Below are 17,149 nucleotides of genomic sequence, written 5' to 3'. Positions count from 1 at the left end.
CCGTGGGAGAACAAGGGAAGAACAAGGGCTGTGCTGAAAGAGGACCACCACCAGGGTCCACAACGGCTCTTCAAAGCCCTGTCAGTGACCTGTTACAACCTATGCTTTAGCCAAAGGTGCTCCAGATTCTCGCGGTGGGATCCTGGTCCCCTCCGCTGCCTCAAAGCTGGAGGGTGAAGGACAGAGGAAGGAGAGGGTCTAGCACAGCTATTTACACCATTGATTTCGTAGGGCAGCGCTTGCTTTCGGAAGGCAGGAGGCACGCCGTCATCCGTGCCAGGAGCCCTGTGCTCGCCATCCTTATCTGATGGTCTTTTTGCTAGTGGTGGTCTTGGAAACGATCCTCACGCTGCCTCCCGTGCTGGAGCTGACGCCTCGGCTGCTCCCAGAGCTGAAGGTGCTGCCTCCACCATAGCTGAGCCCCCCACCGTACCCTCCGCTCCCGCCTCCAAAGCCGCCGCCGGTGCTCACGCTGTAGCTGCCGCCGCCGCCACCTCCCATGCCGAGACCTCCACCCATGCCCAGGCAGGTGCCGCCGCCGTAGCCCATCCCGCTCGAGCTGCTGACCACGGCTGCAGGGAGACACAGCACACACCCGCTTTAGGGTCCTGCCGACTGCCCGAGATGGGGGGACCTGCGCTGCCGCCCCTGCGGCGAGCTGGGTGCAAACAGGGGTGGAAGGGGAGGAGATACTTACAGACGCTCACGGCTCCAACTCCCTCTCCAGCAAGCCTGTTGGGAAAGGGGAAAGTCAGCAATAATGGCAAAGCACAGCCAAGATACAACTTTAGCCACAGGAACCATCTAATTGGACTTTCATGGCCTGCAGTAGGGACTGTCCTCCAGTGGGGTATGTCTGCACCACAGGTGAAAGGTGATATCGCTCATTTTCCTTAGTGCGTTGGGTTCCAAGAGCTGGAGAAACTCATCTTTTCTTAGAAAGCTCACAATTTAAAGTGTCCCTCTTTCTGCCCTTGTTTTATATCTTGGTCCTCTTTTACATCTTCACCAACTTGGTGCTCCAGCCCATGGGGGTGAGCTGTCTCTTTGAGCCCAAGGCAATGTGCTCAAATAGCACATAACAGGTCCATGTGCGTGTCCTCACCTGCTCTCCTCGCCCTCCAGCAGCTTCCTGTAGGTCGCAATCTCGATGTCCAGGGCCAGCTTGACGTTCATGAGCTCCTGGTACTCGCGGAGCTGCCGGGCCAGGTCAGCCTTAGCCTTCTGCAGAGCATCCTCCAGCTCAGCCAGTTTGGCTTTGGCATCCTTGAGGGCCAACTCCCCACGCTCCTCCGCCTCGGCGATGGCTGCTTGGAGGTTGGCACACTAAAAGCAAAGGAAACGGATAGTTGTTTAACTTGGACAACCTGAAACTGCCCTCCTGAGTATTGCTGTGGTGTTGTAGACGCCATCTCCCAGCACAGCACTGAGAGCTCCTGATGGGCCATTGGGAAGGTGCCGTAGGGTGGGTAACTGGGGAGCTGCAGCAGCTATAATCCTGTTCCCCCAAGAAAAGGAGAGGCATCTACATCTCTTTGCTTTGCTCCACACTTTTGCTGGGGTGGCTTAGTAGCTCACGACTTGCTTCCCCAGCAAGAAAGCAGCTATCACAGCACATCCTTGCACTGAGGGATCTTCTCTGGTCGGCCGAGGCAGAGGTGCCCATGCTCTCTTTACTGCAGGGTAGGAAGCCTGGCCTTCCAGCCCTGCTCCAATGCCAGGAGCTGGCTCTTTCCATCATGCCTGGCCACCATCACTTTCTACCTGCCCTCCCCCACGCAGCAGCTGCCTTGCAGGAGCATCCCCTCCTACCTGTTTCTTCACGCTCTCGATCTCGTTCCGCAGCCTCTGGACTATCCGGTTGATCTCCGAAATTTCTATCTTGGTGTTACGCAGGTCATCACCGTGCCGCCCGGCGGAGACCTGGAGTTCCTCGTACTGATGTAGAGAAAGGGAGAGAGCACTGGTCAGGCACCACGGGGCTCAGGGAAGGGTGAGGGGACTTCAGGGCACGAGCTGCAGGTCTGGATGCAGGTTAAGGGTGGGCAACAACATTCCTCTGAGCAACCTGCCCATGGAATAACAGTGTTTGCCCTCAGTTAACAATATATACTAAGGCAGCAGCTATTGCATTGCAAAGAGCTCCTATGGATTGTCACCTGCTGTTAAGAACATGGAAGGGAAAGAGGAATGCTCTGTGTCTAAGGCCAGATCTACCAGTGACTCCTTGTGAGTCCAGGGTCAAGGCATTTAGTATCTTGTCCCTTTGTTTCACCACAAGGAGTATGAGGCTGGTCAAGAGCAGCGGTCCACAAGTGGACACTGGGGATCTGTACACCAGAGGCTGTTGTAACACACGTAGAAAATAAATTAATCGCTGGTGTAACGCTGTGATCCTTCCTCCGTTAGTCCTGCCTCCCACCAGCTAATGTGACGCCACATGAATCGCAGAAATCAGCCTGTCCTTCTGGTCACCCACCTTGTTTTGGTACCAAGCCTCAGCCTCAGCCCGGCTCCGGTTGGCGATGTCCTCGTACTGCGCTTTGACCTCTGCGATGATGCTGTTGAGGTCCAAGTTACGGTTGTTGTCCATGGACAGGACCACGGAGGTGTCGGATACTTGCTGCTGCATCTGGGACAATTCCTGCAGAAGATGCAAAAACTTTAGTCAGTCATCTGGTACCTGGGGTGGAAACCATGCAGACAAGATGTGGCTTGGGAGCCCTCCCCGCCGAGCCATTTTCTTGCATTCCTCCGTGCTCGGTCTCTGCCTGTCTACCCTTTCTATCTTATGCTTGCACTGTAATTTCAAAAAGGCACTGACCACCTTCTCTTTTACTACTCTCCAGCACTGAGCGTGGTGGCCAGAGCTCTGGGGGCATGGAGAGCTGTACAGCAGGGAGCTGTGGAGGATGCTGTCGTGGGGAGAACTGACTGCTTACCGCTTCGTAGAGAGCTCTCAGGAAGTTAATTTCATCTGCCAGTCCGTCTGCTTTGGCCTGCAGCTCGACCTTGTTCATATAAGCACCATCCACGTCCTAAAGAAAAGAAAACCAAAGAATTCTGATGAAACTACAGGCCAAAGGGGCTTCAGGGCAGCACTGGGACCATCTCTCTGCTTCCAAGTCTGTTATTCTGTAGGCTTGTTTTATATTGCTAGGATCAATGGGGTTTTTTTTTAATGTAACATTGGACATTTACTGTGAGCCAGAACCAGGTTCTTCGGCAGAAGGCAAAGCTCTGACTCATGGGGATGTGACCCAAGACAGAGTTGAACTAAGCTACAAGAGGCCAGATGGTTTGCAACTGCAACCGGAGGAGCTGTCTTCAGAAAACAGGGCAGCTCCATCAGCATGGAGAAGGTTATGCCCATTCCTAGCTTCAGGGGGACCCAGCCCGTTCTTAGTCCTGATGTGCCAACATCACGGCCTGGCTCAGCCATGAGGTTGGAGGACCGCAGCTCCCATCAGCTTTGCTTGGACTCTGTGCATGCCAAGTTAATTTCATTGCCTGTCCCGTAACTCCTGGTTCACTCACCTTCTTGAGAACCACAAACTCGTTCTCTGCACCAGTGCGCCGGTTGATCTCATCTTCATATCTGTTAGGATAAAAGAGTGAGAGGGTTTTGGTGGAAACGAAGAGCAAAGCCAGCATGAGAAGCAGAGATGGGGCCACTCCAGTCTCAAATCATTAGTTGTGGCTGACAGATCCATTCCTTACTCCCCCGGGTTTGCAGTCCAGAGCAGATGCAGGGCAAATGGTCACTGACTCTGAGCCTGCAAGACTCCATGGTGTGAGCAGTCCCAGCTGAAACTGATAGAAATTATTCACTGCCCTTGAAGTCAAGCTCATGCGTAAATGTGTGCAGGATCAGAGTGCGTTTCGGTAGGAAGCAGGAGCAGGTATTCTTGGTGACCTTTGCCCAAAGCAAAGTCATGCAAAAGACTTTCCACGAAGCTGCATTGAATGCCTACAAATATATAATAATGTAACAATCTGATATTTGATATTATAATAATTCTAATGGCTCTGAATAACCCGCTGCAGCGTTTAATGAAAAAAAAAAAAAAGGTCTGTGATTCTTTAGCCATGGTTGTGCAAGAGCAGATCATTACGCCTCAGATCATGTTTCTGTGGAACTTTTCATGGCTCTGAGCAACATCCTCTCATCAGATAATCGGGGCAGGGCTTAGCTAGAAAGTAGACAAAACATGTAGGCTGTTGAGGCAAAGACCTGGATTTTAAAGGCAGGTTTGTGCCAGTCCTCTAATGCTGGCAGAGCCATCCCTGCAGATGGACCGCCAAGTGGACACAGGAAGAAGTGGCAATTAGCCAGTGGACTGGGAACCACCTCTAGACTTGAAATAAAATGTGTTCTTTTTCCCAGGCAGTAGCTCCAAAATCCAGACAATATCATTTGTCGGTTTTGGCCTGATCTGTATTTCTAAAAGCCTGTAATCCATATCGAGACCTGAAATGCACCCAAGTACAACATACCAGAAGCTATGTCAGCCCATCCTGCCAGCCCTAAGTGCCATCTCCCTCCTGCCCCCCAAAAAATCTGTCTTTTCCGATGCTTAACTCTCTAATATAAACATATTTCAGTCCTCCAGGGTGTTTTTCCTCAGATTTACACTTGGCCAGATCTGGTTGAATAAGGGAGAGATTGTTCTCACCAGACTTCAGCCAACTAAAAATGAATGGCCTCACCTAAAAAAAACACCTAAATGTCCCTTATAGTCAGCAGATGCCAGCTGGTGTGTCCTCAGAATGATCCATCCCACCTCCGCTGGACACCTTATCTCAGGATGGGATTAATTGCCTCCCCAGGGAAATCGTTTTCTTTGACAAGGGTCGGAGAAAAGAGCCGAGCGCCTTTCACGTGGTCGGAGCCGAGCGCGGCCGCCTGGGTCGCCTGGGCCCTCTGGAGAGGCTGGGATTTCCTTTGCGAAAAGAGAAAGGGGGGATTTTTGGATCTGGCAGTTTATGGCTGCTTCATTCCCTTTTTGCACCTCCATTATACTCATGAGTTATGCATTTTTCTGTCTCCAGGTGTATTATTTTGCTCCGTGACCTCGGTTACACCGGAGCAGCTTCCCACGGGTGCACGGATTCTGTGCTAAACGCTGATCCTGCGCGTAAGGAACCCGATGCAGCTAGAGGTAATTCTGAGATCAAGTTTTGCTTTTATACACTCATTTTGCAAACTGGAAGAGGAACCCAGCGCGAACACAAGGTGTGCGCCAGCAAACATGAACCGCCCGCCGCGATTTTCTCGTCTGCTAATCATCTGCGTTACAGAGCACGATCTCTTACTTGTTCTTAAAATCTTCCACCATGTCCTGCATGTTCCTCAGTTCAGAGTCCAGCCTTCCCCTCTCTCCCAAAAGGCTGTCTAGCTGCCTTCTGAGGTTGTTGATGTAGGCTTCGAAAAGGGGGTCAAGGGACTTTCTGGTGACTGTGTGACCTTGTTCTTGCAGGAGGCTCCACTTGGTCTCCAGCACTTTGTTCTGCTGCTCCAAAAAGCGCACCTGAGGGAACAAAAACAGGCACGTGCTGAAGCCCATCTGAACGACACACAAAAAATTCCCGCTACCAGGAAAAGGAGGGATCATTCAGCACAGAAAGAAAAGGTCAAGAGACGCTGGGAAGTTTTGGGGAAATTATTAGGATCTTCCTAATTTAGGGCACTAGTTTCTTGAAAGTGTCAAAAGCAGCTGTTTAGTGAGATTTTTCAAGAGTGATTAAGCAGCCCAAATACCTGTATTTGCAGCTTAAGGTGTTTCTCCCCCACTAGATGCTCAGCCCACCTTACTGGTTTAAACTGGTGTTATCCCATTGAGCTGTGTAGAGCTTCGCCATTTTACAACCAGTAGAAGTTCCATCCAGCCCCCAGGATGTTTTTTACAGGCAGGAGGGAAATTTACTTTTTCAATAAAATAAGGCATTGAAAAATTCATCCTTGTGAAAAGGGAACGTAGGACAGTTCTTAGTTTTCAGCCAAACCCACGCTGTCTGTCGGCGGGGGTTAGTTCAGGCAAGCCCCGGAATCCGAAGGAAGTTTCTTCCTGTTGTTCTTTCCCGAGGCAACTGATAACACGCAGGGGTTGGTGTTTAAGACCAAACTCTCACCTTGTCGATGAAGGAGGCGAATTTGTTGTTGAGGGTCTTGATCTGCTCCCGCTCCTGTGTTCGCACCTTCTGGATTTCCGGGTCGATATCCAGCTTGAGGGGTGCCAGGAGGCTCTGGTTGACAGTCACTTCGTGGATGCCACCAGGTGGGCAAACAGGGAACCCGGGGCCACCTCGACCACCAAATCCAGGACCTCCCAGCCCAAATCCACTGCCCAGCCCATAGCCGCCACCACCACCAGCTCCTCCTAAGCCAAAACCAGCGCCTGCTCCACCACCATAGCCAAGACCAAAGCCAGCTCCTCCACCAAAGCCGTATCCACCACCGGCTCCACTCCGTAGACCTCCACCGACTGAGCTGTAGGAAATTCTTTTGCTTCCACCTAGGTTATAGAGACTTCTGCTGCCAAAGCCACCACCAGCTCCGAAGCCTCCTCCACCTCCGGCTCTTCCTCCTCCAACTCTGGAGACAGAGACAGAGCTAAAACTGCTTCTGGTACCGCTGCCACCTCCTACGATAGCAGACCCTGAGCTAAAGCCCCTCACGCCCCCTCCAGTAGATGATCTGAAAGAGATCCGACTCATGGTGGCTTGTTCAATTGGAAATGCAAAGAGCAGGAAAGGGGGAAAAAAAAAGGATGGTGAATAAAAGCTGCGCGGCAGGAAAAGAGCAGAGGGCAACGGAGACAGAAACCCCTGTGATGGGAGAGCTTGGGAGCCTCCTCTTTTATCTGCTTGGAAAACTTGGCACGGGAATTCAGAACTTGACGTGCCTTGCAGCAACTTGCCTTGTCAAACACACCTCGGCTACGGCGAGGCGCTGAAAAATGCATTGTTTGCAGGCAGGAAAGTAACGGAGTGAGGCAGCTCCCCCCTCTACCAAGGCCTGCCGCTCTGAGTCATGGAATTAGAATTGAATGGGACGACTCGCTGAGGTCTGCGCTCAGGAGCAGGATGCAACACGATTCTCCCGAGACCCTGGGAGCCAGTTTTCCTCAGGCGAGCCAAGGGCTCACCCCTTTGAGTAAGGTTCCCTGTGCTGAAGCTTTTGCAAGGTGAAGTTTAGGGTTTAACGCGTTGCACAGCAGACAGGGCAGCGTGAACAGGGGCTTTTCCAAGGCCACCAGCTCTAGGACCAGACATGCATGTCCTGTTGTCGGCTTGGGAAAGCTGAGGCTGAAGGTGGTTTTATTTATTGGCGCGGCAATTTTGATTTCTTTTGGAAAAGGGATCTAAATGATCGTGGGCTTGCAGAGATGAGCTGAGTGGAAGCTGTCTTGTGATAGGATTTTCTGGGATCTTACCAAAAAATTTGTCTGTCTCATTGTAGGGGAAACTGAGAAATTAGCGCAGCTTTCAAAGACAGCAGGTAAATCCCTTTTCCAAAATAACTTCAAATTACATTAAATAGTACTACGAGACTTATGAAATAGTTATTTAAAAGATGCTTGAAATGATTGTTCTTCTTTTGAACCTCCTTGTCAGGCTCAGGGTTGAAAAGCTCCCTGTGAAGTGGTATTTTTATCACTTTTTTTCCGCCCCCCTGTATTTAACCAGCCGTTTCGACGTCACCACTGCTGCTCCAAGACCTTCTGTGAAGGGGAATTCACCCACTTGTGTGCCAGCTCTCTCCCATCCCCTCCTCACGCCGCCGAATGATCTCAATTCGGTCAGAAGATTTTTCTAAAATAGTTTTTCCCCCTTGATCTTAGGCTCTCAGGTGAGCCCTCTCCCAGGAGCTTCGATCCCCGTGACGAGGATGAGTCGTGCTTTAGGATGGTGTAAAGGCAGAACTGGGGACCTCTTTGCTCGTGTCCATGAAGAGCTGGACACAGAGTACGAGAGAAGATATCCCCTCCTTCCCATCCAAAATACTCCTGCAAACTGGACCCTGCCCAGCCTGCCGGCTGCCCGCCTCCGCTGGTTTATATGTCAGATAAAATAATAGCGCAGGGCGGAGAGATAAAACTCCGAGCAGCTAAATCACAAAGATTTTCGAAATCAGCTACGTGAGCAATAAATACTGGAGCTTAATCCAAAATGAGCAGCTTAAGGGTATGTGCTGCATCTCACGGCTTGTTTCTGTTGATGTGTTTCCAACCGCCGTTTTCTCTGTCTGGCAACTTGAAAGAACCTGAGCAGAAGGGTTGTTTTTTTCTGGTTTGATTTGTATTGTGTTTTTTTTTTCTCTCGTTGCAATCAGAAAAAGCTCACAACTATCATCTCCTGCGAGCACTCCTCTTCCTGCCTATTGCCAATAGCGTGAGTCACCGGCACCCGCAGCGCCGTCGCTGATCGGCCCGGATGGTCGGACGGGCTGTTGCAGGCACCCCGGGCACCCTCCCGCTGAGAGGGAGGCGGCTGGGCGGTAGCAAGGGGGTGCTCTCGCCTCGGGAGTGGAGATGTGGGAACCTTCTGGGTGCTGGAAGCGCGGAGTTTTGCAGGGAAAACCGCACCCGCGCTCACACATCCAGAAGCGACGAACCCCCAGTGCAGAGGTGATGTGTATCGGCGGGTAACACCGATAATAACACCACTGGGGTTAGGCTGGTATTGAAAATAAATAAATTCTGCTACAAGCATGGCAGATGTATGGGGATTTGCTTTCCTGAGCCTGCAGATGTGAACTGGCACATGTGTGCCGGATGCTGTGGACGGGGGCCAGGCGGGGAGCCTGCCTTTGGCTCCCAAAGAGCTATGCAAAGTCACACCTGGGAACCAGAGCGCAGGCTGCAAATGTTTTAATTAAAGCAAAGGGAAAGGATTCGTGTTGAAGGCAGTCATTACCTCTCCAGCTCTTCTAGGAAAGCCTGTTGCTGCAGACAAGGGTAATTAAGTGAAATATTACAAAGGATTTGGAAGAGTAAAGCAAATGATGGTTTAGGCACCAAAACAAGGAGAATTCTTGCAGTATCTCTGTCCCACACAGTCTTCTTGCTTGGCTTGTGTTGCTCACATGCACTGTCCTCCTGAAGCTGCTCTGGGTTGTAGGTGGTCTGTGTTACCCCCACCCCCCAGGTGGGAAAGTGGCCTGCAGAGAGGGTGTCTATTTGGGAGGCAGGATTTGCTGCAGAGGGGTTGCCTGGAGGGTGAGGGGGGTGGTGGGTGGGCTGGGACTGCACAGCACTGGGAGGAGGAATGGGGCCAACTGGGATGTTTGCAGGAGCTCAGCTGCCTGTGAACACCACTTCTCTTTGGACACTTTTATTTTCTTTTTTTTAACCGCAGACTGGAAGAAAGACATTCAAAACTTGTAAGGTTAGTTAAGGTTAGGTGGTCACTGGCTGTATTAATTCCTCACGCCCGTGCTGTGTAACGCAGCGTTTGCACAGACGAGCACAGAAATCGAGGTGACTCAGGGTTTATTTTCAGCCTTCCCTAATTTTTGACCTGAGTGTCAATATCATCCTCTGCAACAGCAGGGGACGAGGAGTTGGGTTTTGTCCCTGGAATTCGGTCTTCCTCACCACTGCTCCCTTGATTTTCTGGGCGAAGGGAGATGTGATGCTCCCGTGTTTCGGTGCGTCTGGGTTTCAGGGGGGTTTTGCTGAAGCGGTTGTGAGCGTCTGCTGCAAACCTGCCGCGCCGGCGTGTGCGTGCTCGTTCCGATCGCTGTGCTGAGGTGTGCAAAGCCGGGATGCCGAGAGGTCAGGGAAGAGCGAGGCGTCTGACTCTTTGAAATGCAATAAGGTGTGAGTGTTTGTCTGAGGTTTCTTTTCCCCCTTTTTTTTTTTCTTTTTTATTCTCCTTTTGCAATGACGGCTGACCAAAATACCTGCATTGGTCGGTGAGTTGCTCTGCTCCAGCTCACCAAAACCCGTCATCAGTCTAGATGAACCTGATAAAATCCTCCCCCAGAGCCCCATATATGCTTGGTTTTGCTATTTCTTTTTGAGAAAGCAAAAATTAAATACTGGTTTGTTTGGTTTTTTCCCAAGCGAGCAGGGCTGTGCAATACCCTCTCTTCCATGGAAGAGAGGCTTTTGGATTAACCCCAATCACATGTTAAGAAATGAACAGTGATTAATTTTCTTGTCACTTAATGGATAAACCACCACCCTCCTCCTCCTCCTCTTTTCTCAGATTCTTCAGTTTGCTGTGGGACAACTCATTTCAAGCTTTTCATTATAATTTTATCAGAATTTTGAAACTTTTCCCCCAAAGTAAAGCAAAAGCCTCTTCCAGTTCACTCTGCTGAAGATTGAGAGTATTTCCTCCTCCTGATTCTGCTTTAGAGTAAAAAGATGTTGAAACAAATAAATTACAATCCAGTTTTATTGGACACATTCCAAAAAGAGAGAGGAAGGAAAACACAGCATTTATGTCACTATCATCGAAGTATAAAAAGCTGCAATTTTCTTTTTTAATGGTACGTTCACAAAAATAAAAAGACATGGTGGAAGGCCATCGGAGTAAATTCCATCAGAAAGGGGAAAGCAGATTTTGGGCACTGGTGTGCCTTTGGGCTCCTGCTCCCGATTGCCTCATTTCCCAAGGCTGACACTTGACTGCACCATTTCAGTTTACCAAATGTCTTTCTTTTGGCAGAGAAACCCACATGTAGTGGAGATGCTGAAACACCCCCGGGAGCAGCTTGTGTGTGGCCCTTCAGGCAGTTTTTTCTGTGTAATTTTCACTGTCTCAGACTTTCACCTTGACTGATGCTACCAAAAGAGTGGGGAAAGTCAACAAGACTTGGACTGTTGGATGATTTTGGCATTTTTTAAGGCATTCCAACAAAACCTAGCATGATACAGGACAGCAACCCAATTTAACTGCAAACACTGATCTTGCTTTTGAAGAACTCTGCCTCAGTTATTATTTGGAATTTAAGAAATCATCTAATTTGGAGAACAAGCCCTTTTCCACATGTGCTGGATCAGTCACTGGTGGCTCCTCTGACAAAATCCACCCACGAGATTACGTGTAAGGTGCCACTGTAAGAAAACTTTTGTTTAAGAAGAGAAGGACAGGAACGGGAAGGTAGTTTGGGCTTCCTTCTAGATAAGCTCGTTGCAAGTCGGATCCGCATCCCTGTGGGCGATACTTTTCAGATGGAGGTATCTCAGATTGCTTTCCTAATATGACACTCTGAACCACTAGCCAGGCTCGTGTGCCTGACTTCACGCAACTGCATTGCTCAGCACATCTGGAAGAAAACACGTTTCCTATGAATGAGGAAAAAAGGGATTTTTCCATCTCACTCAAGTGACTCAGAAGTGGCTCCCAGCAGGCTCTGTGCTGCCATAATAAGGGGTATTTTAAGAGGGGCCCCACACTTGCAAACAACTGCCTGGGGTCTTTCAGCAACCTCCTGGGGTATTTCTACATAGCAGAAAAATACCCCACATCTCTGATAAAGACGAGTTGCACAACTCAGAGGAGTGAGTTTGGTTCTTCCCAGCAGCGATGACAAAGCCGGCTGAACTGAGGCCAGGTTCCCATCCCATCCCTGGGCTTCCGTGGGCCACAACTGAGCTAAAAGCTCAAGTTACTGCATCTCCACTGCTATTTGATCTGTGTTAGCTGATGGCCGTCAGCAGCCACAATTACAAACAAGCCTCATTAAAAGCAAACAAACAAACAAAAAAAACAATTCCCTGTTCAGAAAATCACTTAGACCTGTATTTTCCTTTTAATCCTGTTTCAGGGACTGTGAGAGATCTGGTTAGCACATGCTTCACTGCATTTCTTGAGCGATGACCCAAATGCTTAAGAACTACAGTGCGCGGAGCCGGGACAGAGGTGGGTGGAGGGGGTGGTGGGACGCAGGAGCGATACGGGAGCGATGCTGGAGCAACGTGGGAGCGATGGTTTCGGGGAGGGTCTGGTGTTGGTTTTACTCGGGCTGTGTAGCATTCTTCAGGCTTTGGCTTTTTATGCTCTTTTTGCTGGAGGAGGTCTTGGAGACAATTTTCACACCTGGGTTGTTGCCTTTTGCACTTCCAGAGCTGAAATTCCCTCCACTGGTGCTCAGACCACTGCCGCCACCTCCTCCGTAGCTAAGACCGCTTGCGATGCCGAGACCACTGCCTCCTCCAAATCCACCTCCGAGACCACCACCACCACCCCCAAGTCCAAGTCCTCCACTTCCAAAGCTGTAGCCTCCACCACCGCCACCTCCTCCAAGACCAAAACCGCTTCCGCCGCCTCCTCCAAGACCAAAACCGCTTCCACCGCCTCCTCCAAGACCAAAACCGCTTCCACTGCCTCCTCCACTTAGGCTCAGTCCACCAAATCCTCCTCCTAACCCAGCTCCACCAGCCATACCAGAGCTGGAGCTGATGACAGCTGCAAGAAAAAAACAGAAGGTCGGATATCTACTCAGCAGTCACCCAGTTCCAAAAAGCACCGTCTTCAGAACCTGGACCTACAGGACTTGAACCTAACCCTCTTCATGCCACTAATGCTGGTGGTAGACTCTGAACTTCCTATATTGGGCAAAACTTCCCTTTTCCCAGGGTTGCTCACAGCCTCTGCGCTCAATGGCCCCAAGACAAGACGAGCGCTGTGGTACTTACAGTAGCTGATGGGATTGAGTCCTTCTCCACTCAGCCTGTTGGAGGGCAGATAACAGGGGGGTTAGAGCCACACGAAGGAGGTGGGGGGGGAACCAACTGCTGGCAGGGGCAAAGCGATAGTCACTATTATTCCCGCAGGGATTTTGCCCCCACCTGCTCTCCTCGCCCTCCAGCAGCTTCCTGTAGGTCGCGATCTCGATGTCCAGGGCCAGCTTGACGTTCATGAGCTCCTGGTACTCGCGGAGCTGCCGGGCCATGTCAGCTTTGGCTTTCTGCAGAGCATCTTCCAGGTCAATCATCTTTGCCTTGGCATCTTTGAGGGCCAGCTCCCCACGCTCCTCGGAGTCTCCGATGGCCGTCTGCAGGGTGGCACACTGCACGAGGAGGGATTGAGACTCCTAAATGCTGCTTTTCTTTTTGGGTAAAGTCAGCCAAGGAAGAAAACCATTTTGGCTGGGGTGTTAATGAACCAGTTATGACTGAGGTCATTCACTCACAGCTAACTTCGCTGGAGTTGAAATCCCAGCCTTGCAGGAATGATTTAACACCTAATACAGTGTGGTACCCTTTTCCAGAGGGAATTCAACACTTTTAATGAGGTACATCATGCCCAATCAGCAAAGCAGAGCTGCGGTGCTGAGGGACCAACAGAACAGGGCTCTGTGGGCTCCTTTTGCCATTCCTACCTGGTTCCTCGTGTTCTCTATCTCTGCCCGGATCCTCTGGATCAGCCGGTTGAGCTCAGAGATTTCCCCCTTTGTGTTGCGCAGGTCATCCCCGTGCTTCCCAGCTGTGGCCTGCAGCTCCTCGAACTGAGGTTCAGAAGGAAGAGTAAACCATCTGAGGTGGACAAGGTGTGGCTCAAACTGCCTCATACAGGGACAGCAGTGATATTCCCCAGAAACGCGTCCATGGCACCTATGGGTCTGTTCACCTTGGTTTGGTACCAAGCCTCCGCCTCGGCCCGGCTCCTGTTAGCAATGTCTTCGTACTGAGCTTTGACTTCAGCTATGATGCTGCTGAGGTCCAGGTCCCGGTTGTTGTCCATTGACAGGATGACAGCCGTGTCGGACACTTGTGCGCTGAGCTGCGCCAGCTCCTGCGAGGAAGCACACAGGATCCCAGGCCGGCTGCACTTACCTTTTCAAATGCCATGAATGGTGGCAGTCACTGCCCAAAGAGGCACGACAGGACAGAAATCGGAGGAGGAGGGTGTCTGTACCGCATCGTAGAGGGCTCGGAGGAAACTGAGTTCGTCAGTCAGGGCATCCACCTTGGCCTCCAGCTCCACCTTATTCATGTAAGCAGCATCCACATCCTGGAAAAGAGCAGCCATGGGAACATCTGCAGCATCTGGTACCTCTTCTTTAGCTCAGCCAAGAACTGGCCAAGTCTGGAGATGAGGCTGCTCCTTTCACTGCTGCAGTGGTGCTGCCTGGCCAGAGAAGCTGTGCTTGGCACATCCCCCTGGAAGAGCACCGAGAAGACATCTCTTGGCCAAAAGAAGTGCTGTGTGTGACTTTGTTAATGGATAAGGAGTGGGGTGCAGGCGGTTTGGGCTTGGTACCGGGGTTTGTTTCCACATGGTCTGTTTTGCCCAGGCAAGCGTGTGCGTATGTTGTGGGACAGGAGTGGGACAAGAACTTACTTCCATCCTCCAAGCCCCTCCGTTCCTTTCCCCCAAAACCACAATCCAAATGACAGCTTTTAAAGGATGAGGATGCAGCTCTATGAGATCTCCCATACTTTAGGACTCTCCCAGCCTGTGCAATGCTTGGGGTTAGCTCAGCACCCGTAACACCTGCTGTCTCACCCACCTTCTTCAGTACCACAAATTCATTCTCCGCTGCTGTGCGTCGGTTGATTTCCTCTTCATATCTGCAAGGGTAAAGGGAAAGACTTGCTGGATCATACCTCGGTGAGCAGAAAAGTTGTACAGGTAGGATTGCAAGGTTATCTGGGCTGGCTGTGGCATTTCAAAACAGCCTCCTGGAAATTGCCCAGCTCAAATTTGTGAGAGTCTCATTTCACAAAGGGCTGAAAGGACATTTTGACATAACGCAGATGGAACAAGGAGGGTAAAGCTGGCTTAGATGATTTTCCTTTGTCATCACAGGTTGTTGTGTCCTGGCCTGCATTTTCTGATAGGAAAAATGTTGATGGACCACCTTTCTGCTGCAGTTGAGGAAGACAGGGGTTCTGCAGGGAGAGACACCTCACAGGGGTGTTAGGTACTATGTGACAGGCTAGAGCACAGACTGGAGATACATTTATTCCATTTTCTGTAGAAAATTTGTTGAATATCCTAGGCTAGATGTTTGCCTTCCAGAAAGCTAAATTTAAGTGAGATTAATTCGAGTGCCTAGTGCTAAACTGAACCATTTGCATCCTTTTTACCCCAGGGTACCTGGATGTGCTGCTAACAGACACTCACTTGTTCTTGAAATCCTCAACAAGGTCTTGCATGTTTTTCAGCTCCCCATCCATGCGTCCTCTCTCATTGAGCAGGTTGGCCAGCTGCCGTTTCAAGTTGTTGATGTAAGCCTCAAAGAGTGGGTCCAGGTTGCTTTTGCTTGAGTTGGTTTTTTGACCCTGGTCCTGCAGGAGGGTCCATTTGGTCTCAAGCACCTTGTTCTGCTGCTCCAGGAAGCGAACCTAAGTGTTGGGAAGCAGAAGAGGTTTAGCAGAAGATACCTGTGAGCATGCTGATGGCCAATAATCAGTAACTGGGACGGATGTGTAGCACAAACCAAGGAAATCCCAAACCAAGAGTATTAAATCCAGCTGTGAATATCCTCCAGGTCATCTAAAGCTAGATGTTAGCCCATCCAGTAGCTAAGCAAAGCTGCCCTCAGTGGACAGTTCACTTGGAGACAATTTAATTTGGCAAGCCAATGAGCAATCATTAGAAAATGTGGGTTCAGCTCTTTCATCACTTGCTTTCTTTAACGTCCTTTGGTTTTTCTTTCTTTGTAAGAGATATTTACCTTCCTTCATTAAAGCGAAGATCTGAGTACTACAGGTTAAAAGACAAGTACTTAATTGCCTTTCCTTTGCTCATATACACTACATATTTACCCAAGCAAAAGCCAAGGAAGGACTTAAGTTGAGTCAATATAAGAAGGACTTCAGCTTGCAGGCAATAAGGACTAACAGGTCTGCTGTGATTCTCCATGGAGAGCTGAGTTAAGCAGCAAGATCTGGACCTGAAACTGGCTTATTCCATTCGAGCTAATATATCTTATTTCTCAGGCACAAAGCTTGGATCTAATCCTCTTACTAGTTTCTAGTCTGGTTTTCTTCTAACTGTTTAGAAGAATGTTCTATTTTAATTACTTTAATGAAGACATGCAGATAGGAAATATGCAATAGACTGTAGATTTATGAAGCTGTATTTTTATAGCTACAAGAATGTCTCGCTCCCTCTCTATCATGATTCCATAGCACTTAATCAAGTCTCACCTTGTCAATGAAGGAAGCAAACTTGTTGTTGAGGGTCTTGATTTGCTCCTTCTCATCTTTTCGCACCTGTTGAATGTTTGGATCTATCTCCAGGTTCAGCGGTGCCAGAAGACTCTGGTTGATAGTCACTTCTTGGATTGTACCGACCCCAGGTGGGCCAACACCAAATGCCGCTGGGTTCCTGCCACCACCCAGCCCTCCACTGAATCCTCCCAGCCCCCCTACTCCACCAAAGCCAAACCCTCCACCACCTCCATGTCCGCCACCAAAGCCAAGCCCACCAGCACCTCCACCAAAGCCATATCCACCACCTCCACCACCAAGACCGAGTCCAAGACTGCCACCAGCTCCGCCACCACCAAGTCCACAGCCACCACCACCGCCACCTCCCAGGCCAGAGCCACCACCAGCTCCACTCCCAAAAGCAGCTCGGAAGCTGCTTCCAACGCCGATGGATATCCTCTTGCTACCACCAAGGTTGTAGAGGCTCCTGCTGCCAAAACCACCACCACCACCACCGCCGCCACCTCCTCCGATGAGTCTTCCAAAACCACCTCCACCTCCTCCAGATCGTGCCACAGACATGGAACTAAAGCCAGCCCTGTGGCCACTTGGAATAATAGCTGAGGCAGTGCTGTAAGATCTGCCCCCACCTCCCGCTCTCATGCTGTAAGTTTGCCGGTTCATGGCAGCAGGAGATAAGAGCCCAGCACTGGCGAGAAGCAGCAAACAAGAGAGTGCAGCTCTCTGATGGAAGGGAGTGTGGGATGCCCTTTTTATCCCTCTGGGGATCTGGGCTTGGTTGCATGGAAGTCCAGTGATCAATTTAGTGCCTTCATGGTTTTGACGTGCCAGGCAGCCAGCTGTCTTATTGAAACCTGTTAAACACTGATTGCACTCCATCACACCTATTGGAGCCGGTGTGAATCTGCTCAGCTAGAAGAGTTATCTAACTTCCTGATTTTTGGCAGGTAGAGCTCAGCCCTATTGCAAAGCCTCTGCACGCTTGCAGAGATGTATTTTTTATTTCCTAG

General features: G+C 50.3%; 2 protein-coding genes across 2 annotated transcripts; both read right to left on the bottom strand.

Annotated features, from left to right (window-relative positions):
• Window positions 1-300: 300 nt before the first annotated feature.
• Window positions 301-6,717, bottom strand: LOC104380780 (keratin, type II cytoskeletal cochleal-like). Its single transcript, XM_086630774.1, has 9 exons — window positions 6,133-6,717; window positions 5,317-5,531; window positions 3,538-3,598; window positions 2,943-3,038; window positions 2,480-2,644; window positions 1,813-1,938; window positions 1,106-1,326; window positions 698-732; window positions 301-572 (listed from the first exon to the last, which is right to left on the bottom strand). Exons 1-9 carry the CDS (start codon window positions 6,715-6,717, stop codon window positions 301-303), a joined length of 1,776 nt encoding a protein of 591 aa, XP_086486900.1.
• A 5,254-nt stretch (window positions 6,718-11,971) lies between these two features.
• On the bottom strand, window positions 11,972-16,802 carry LOC104380783 (keratin, type II cytoskeletal cochleal). The gene is made up of 9 exons (XM_086630771.1): window positions 16,116-16,802; window positions 15,088-15,308; window positions 14,471-14,531; window positions 13,876-13,971; window positions 13,588-13,752; window positions 13,340-13,465; window positions 12,807-13,027; window positions 12,654-12,688; window positions 11,972-12,423 (listed from the first exon to the last, which is right to left on the bottom strand). Exons 1-9 carry the CDS (start codon window positions 16,800-16,802, stop codon window positions 11,972-11,974), a joined length of 2,064 nt encoding a protein of 687 aa, XP_086486897.1.
• Between the last annotated feature and the right edge of the window lie 347 nt (window positions 16,803-17,149).

This window comes from Tauraco erythrolophus, unplaced genomic scaffold, assembly GCF_009769465.1.
Source record: "Tauraco erythrolophus isolate bTauEry1 unplaced genomic scaffold, bTauEry1.pri scaffold_48_arrow_ctg1, whole genome shotgun sequence".
Lineage (NCBI taxonomy): Eukaryota > Metazoa > Chordata > Aves > Musophagiformes > Musophagidae > Tauraco > Tauraco erythrolophus.
The sequence above is the reverse complement of the archived record's forward strand: the minus strand, read 5'-3'. Positions and strand labels throughout refer to the sequence as shown.